The following is a 5,717-nucleotide window of genomic DNA, read 5'->3' as shown; positions in this document are numbered from 1 at the left end:
TTGTCACCGTGGTTTCGGTACTATCATACGGAGGAGTTTTCGTCCAAATGTTTTTAAGTGTCAAAACTTTGCAAACTTTAAACCTTAAACATTTGAATTTTCGTAAACTTGAAAACAATCAAATTTTGGAGTCACAAGCCCACTTGACTAAGCCTCTAGATTTGTGCAAACACCTTTTACCAAAATGGCAAAGAAGACTTGTCAAACTTCTAAAGTAAGAAAGGCTTTTTGCCATTTCGGTAAATTGTCACATGTTGAGTGTAGAAGCTTAAGTTTTCTGATTTCTTAAGCCCTAAGCCTACAAGTCTAACACTTACCATCACTCAAAGCTATCATTTTTATATTGGATTTAATTTTTCAAAGTGTACTTACCTAAGACTAAATCCACTATAAATAGAGTGTCTTAGTCACATTTATTTCTCAAGACTTCAAAAGCATTTATTGTAAAAACCTTGCAAATCATTTGTGCATTGAAAACTTTGTTCTTCAAGTATTTGCAAAACGTTTTTCTGATTTTAAGTCTTCAAAATTGTTTTCGAAAAAGGCTGTAAAACCTCCAAGTATCGATTTTGATCTTTGTGACATGATGAGTTTGTTCCATGATTCTCGTGTTAGATCTTCATTGTAATCTCCATGTTCATTTAAGTGAACTCTTGAGATTCAAGATTCTGTAACACCTTGAGATAGAACCCATAAACTCTTGAAGCGGAGTAGCTTTAAGTTTGAGTGCAACCGGAGTAGGTTGGCGAGTTATTTTCATTGTAAGGGGTTTAGTAAGTTTGAGTAAATTTCTAAACAAACAATAAAATAACGGTTGGACGTAGGCCTCGGAGTAGAAATTTGAACCAATTTTTAAAAATGTCGTTTGTTTGTTCATTTACTTTTACGTTCTTCCACTTTGCTATTTCTCGCATGTACCTAATCAAGTTACGTGTCACACGATCACCTATACCGTGACATAGAACTCATTGTCAGACTTTTTGTGAACTTACATTCAATTAAGTCTCTCAAGTTTTGTACTTCTTTATTCTTAGCTTAAAGTGATTAATTAACTAAGTTGAGAGTAAAATTTTTAAAAAGGTACACCTAATTCACCCCCTCCCCCTCTTAAGTGTTAATCGTTCTTAACTCTTCAGAATACATAACATATATCTATCAAATTAATAATGTTTATTACTTACCGAGAATATGAGTTACTTTATTGTTTCACACTTACAACCGTTTTAAATAAAAGTTTTATGTAGATTTCGAAACAAACACTAGCGCTGTGACCTCATGAATGATCCTCATGATGGGTATGCCTACGCAGCAAATTGCTCGTATAATCGTATGTCACTGTAGACTATGTTTGAAGTCTTTAGAGACTCGTTCAATAGTTTACATCGTCTTTTAATAGTTGGTATAGTTGGTACGTATCCTAACTACCATATCACTTTTCTTCCCCGTAATTAGTTGACAATTCTTTGAATATCTAGCCACCTTAACCTTATCGAGTTTTGCTAAGTACCTTCTCTTTTCGATCATCTCTTCAACCTTTTCGTCCATCAGAACAATTAAATATACTATATTTTGCCATCAACTATTCATATACAAGTCGGAAAATGTTTTAAAATACCCAAAATGCTCTAATCCGCTTGTTTTAAATGTTTAGTTTATACATTTTTGATTGATTTTTTGGCAATAATTTGTCATGTGATTAACATAAACATTGTTTACTCAATCGTAAACATATTTTCTTTACAAAATTTAACGGTTTAAAAATATGATTTTTAGTAGTTTGAGTATTTTGAGAACATTTTACCAAGTTTAAGGATATTACTGGTGTTTTCAAAAATGTAGGGGTACCACTTAGAATTTGAGAAAATGCAGGGATACCACGTAGAAAAACCATTATTTATTTATTATTCCGTGAGAAGAGAAGGTAGAAAAAAGAAAGTCGATGAAATTCTCTGACTTTATCAAACCTAATTTCACCTACAAATCTATAAATATTATATCCCAATATGAACCATAGTATATATAGAAGTATATACACCCATGACCCATCCTCTTATATTCACTCCTTCTAACAATTTGTTTTTAATTTTCGACGTAAAATCTTGTGTATTCAAAGATGATTCTACCCATTTTCATTACCTTTTCTCTCTTGATCACATCCTCGTATGCTAACTCGATAGAATTCGACTATTGTGTCGCGGACCCAACCCTTCCTCATGGACCGACAGGCTACTCCTGCAAGGACCCAACCAAGGCCACAGCTGATGACTTCGCCTACTCGGGTCTTCGCACACCTGGCAACACGTCCAGTATGTTCAAATCCGGAGTATCTCTAGCTTTTGTAGCCCAATTCCCGGGTTTAAACGGGTTGGGCATATCCATGGTCCGAGCAGACATGGCAGTAGGAGGAGCGGTTCCCCTGCACACACACCGTGTCGCTGAGCTCATTGTAGTGATCGAGGGTACTATTATTGCTGGATTTATTGACACGAATAACACGGCTTTTTATAAGACCCTTGAGAAAGGTGACTTGTTTGTTATTCCACCAACACTCGAGCATTTTCAAGTCAATGTTGGGAAAGTCCCTGCTGCTGTATATGCAAGTTTTGGTAGCGCAAATCCTGGTGTTCAGGCTGTTTCTAATTCTCTTTTCCAAACAGACTTGCCTACTGAAATCGTTCAGAAGATTACTTTGTTGGATCGTGCGCAAATTAAGAAGCTTAAGATGATGTTTGGTGGCACTAATTAACTTGGCTATTATTAGTATGAAACGTATAGTATTCTAGTAGCTCAATTCTTTCATGTATGACGATTGGTTTGTAAATCGGGAATCCCCGTTTCTCGTTCGTTTTATTTGAGTTGAATAATAACCCCGTTTCACATACCTAAAAAACAGAATACACAATACATCGTTTCTCAATCATTTGAATGAGTTGGAGGGACGACGATGCATGGAGTATAAAATGTTACTCATATAAAAACTCTTTTTTCGCAAGTTTTTTTAATAGTTTAATTTTTTTTTTGTAATTTTAAAAGTAATGATACGGCGCCATCGGATGACGCTCAATTTCGGCGCCACCCTCTCACATGCATCCCTTATTATTGGGGTCTCCACTTATTTTATGGGATTTATCCATTATTTTGGGGGTTCACATTTATTGCTTGTGAGAGAGTGGCGCCGAGATTGGGCGCCACCAGATAACGCTAACTCATTTCGATATTGTAAAAATTAACATCATGGGTTCATGTAAAAAAAAAAAGGCATGTATAAAAAATCGAATGCAGTATGAGTTGTATAATTTCCCAAATTTATGATGTTTCTCACATGTAGTCACCCAATGTCAAAATGAAATTAGAGAATCTCCTCTCTGGAGGAGAGAAGTCCTCATCCACGAATATAACACTATTTTTTTTTTTTTTTTTTTTTTTTTTTTTTTTTTTATGAGGGGTTTGAGTCCCCCCAGGCCCATGCATTCCCGCACCACCACATGGACCATGTAAGCCACCCCCTTCGGGGGCTGCAGTGGCCAAGTGATCATCGCCCCAGCTGGTAGTCGAACCTGGGACCTCTCAACTCCTGCATTTCTGCAAGCTTCAAGGTTTAACCCAACTACCACTGGACTAACACCACTTGGTTATATCACTAATTCTTATATGAGGCGGTTCTTCACAAAGTACATTGTAGAGTTAATCATGGCGAGCCTGGTTGAATTCGAGCTGGCATATGCTAAAAACATATTCTCAAAAAGGGAAACTAATCTTAGGGATGGGCCGAGCTAAGAATGCGGGCTTGTAGTGTTAGCCCAAGCTCAGTACTATCGGGTTATACAAGCCTTTTGGCCCATGATAATATTCTACTTGTCACATCCCTATTTACTAAATGAATAGGTGATTTCTATTATTTTCCTGCCAAAAAGCATATTCTCAAAAAGGGAAACTAATGATAATTATGTTAATTCACTAAATAAGAAAATTATCAATTACAATTTAATTTATCTATTATATTTTCATTAAAATTAATCTTTTCATCAAATTATATTATTTTCATTAAATTCTTAATTATAATATTTTAATTAAAATAAAATTATATTATATAAAATTATAAATTGCTAAATCTTTTATTAATCCTATTATTAGATGGAGAGTTGACCCATATTCTATATAAAACCAAAATTAGAAATCGTTGAATTACTTTCGTGACAAAAAATTGAAAAAATTGAAACTCATTTGCTTTATGCTATAAAAATATTTTTATTAAAATATACGGAAAATTCACGTGGTACCCTCGAACTTTGTCATTTTGCACGTGGTACCCAACTTTTTAAGTTTGTGTACATAATACCCTTCATGTTTAATTTTCATGCACAACACACCCTTTTGTCGCTATAAAAAAACGCAATTGTTCATAACTCTTAGACCGGACTTCAGAATGTGCCAATTTTTTTTCCTAAAATGATTATATCGTCATAATCTACGATTTGAGAAAAATAAAATTGCCGACTGACATTTTATAGGGTTTTTTTTAACAAAAATTTCAAATCAACCATATCTTCGATCTTATATTTCCAAATGACCATTTTCATTTTATCAATTTATAGATCTCGAAAAGGTAAACAATCTGGAAAAAAAAATTAGTCAATTCCGATTTCTGGTCTATGATTTATGCTCATTTGAAAATTTTAAGAACGATAAAGAAGGCATGTTGTGCTTGAAAATCAAATCTCAAGGATATTATGTGCATAAACTTAAAAAGTTGGATACCACGTGCAAAATGACAAAGTTCAAGGGTACCACGTGAATTTTCCGTAAAATATATTTCAACTCATTACTCAATTCTCTTAACTGATTTTCGATTCTAGCTTTTATTTATCAAAGCAAAATACAATGATGAGAAAGGTAAACAAGTATAAGGTACCAATATTACTTAAGTAATTTTATAAAAATATTAAACTTTAAGTACCGTGCATATAATGCACGGGGTCTAAACTAGTTAATCATTAAAAGACAAAAAAACAAAAAAAACGAAACCCAATATCAAAATTGTGTTCCAACATAATACCACGGTCCCATTGACCGACAATAGATTTTGATAAAAAAAAAATTGCACTATATGAATGGTATTATACACGCAATTCCAAAACATGACAGATCAGACGACAATGTTTCAAATCAGCCGACAATGGTTTATACTAACTGCTCCGTAATTCATACTTATAACAATAGGTTTCCTCTTAAACTTATAACCACGATGATCGGATACTTTATTAGGAGATTGAGCCTATATTAGGCCCGGCTATCATTAGGATTTGTCATTAGGATTAGGGTTTGCCATTAAGTTGGGAGGTATTATAAATATCTCACCATATCGATGTAAAACAAGATCAATCAATAATACATTCTCCCTTATTATCGTCTCCCCTTTATAATAATCTTAACATGGTATCACTGATTGATAATAAGGGAGAATGTATTATTGATTGATCTTGTTTTACATCGATATGGTGAGGTATTATAAATACCTCCCAACTTAATGGCAAACCCTAAAATGGCAAACCATAATGATAGTCGGGCCTAGTATAGGCCCAATCTCCTAATATACTTCAATTAATATTAATTATACCGATCAAACGAAAAAAAAAGAATAATAACAATAAACCCTAGTACAATCCTGCTCTGATACCACATGTAAGATAAATTATAAGGATCATTGTATAGGGTAC

General features: G+C 33.8%; 1 protein-coding gene across 1 annotated transcript; it reads left to right on the top strand.

Moving 5' to 3' along the window:
- The first annotated feature begins 2,009 nt into the window (after positions 1-2,009).
- Positions 2,010-2,993, top strand: LOC141612268 (auxin-binding protein ABP20-like). The gene has a single exon (XM_074431005.1). The coding sequence runs from the start codon at positions 2,114-2,116 to the stop codon at positions 2,744-2,746; it is 633 nt and encodes a 210-aa protein (XP_074287106.1). The 5' UTR covers positions 2,010-2,113; the 3' UTR covers positions 2,747-2,993.
- The last annotated feature ends 2,724 nt before the right edge of the window (positions 2,994-5,717 follow it).

This window comes from Silene latifolia, chromosome 11, assembly GCF_048544455.1.
Source record: "Silene latifolia isolate original U9 population chromosome 11, ASM4854445v1, whole genome shotgun sequence".
In the NCBI taxonomy this organism is placed as follows: Eukaryota; Viridiplantae; Streptophyta; class Magnoliopsida; order Caryophyllales; family Caryophyllaceae; genus Silene; species Silene latifolia.
This window is presented reverse-complemented; position numbering and strand designations above follow the sequence as displayed.

Excerpts from the sequence above, each read along its gene's own strand:
- LOC141612268 (XM_074431005.1), top strand. The coding sequence starts at position 2,114 with ATGATTCTACCCATTTTCATTACCTTTTCTCTCTTGATCACATCCTCG.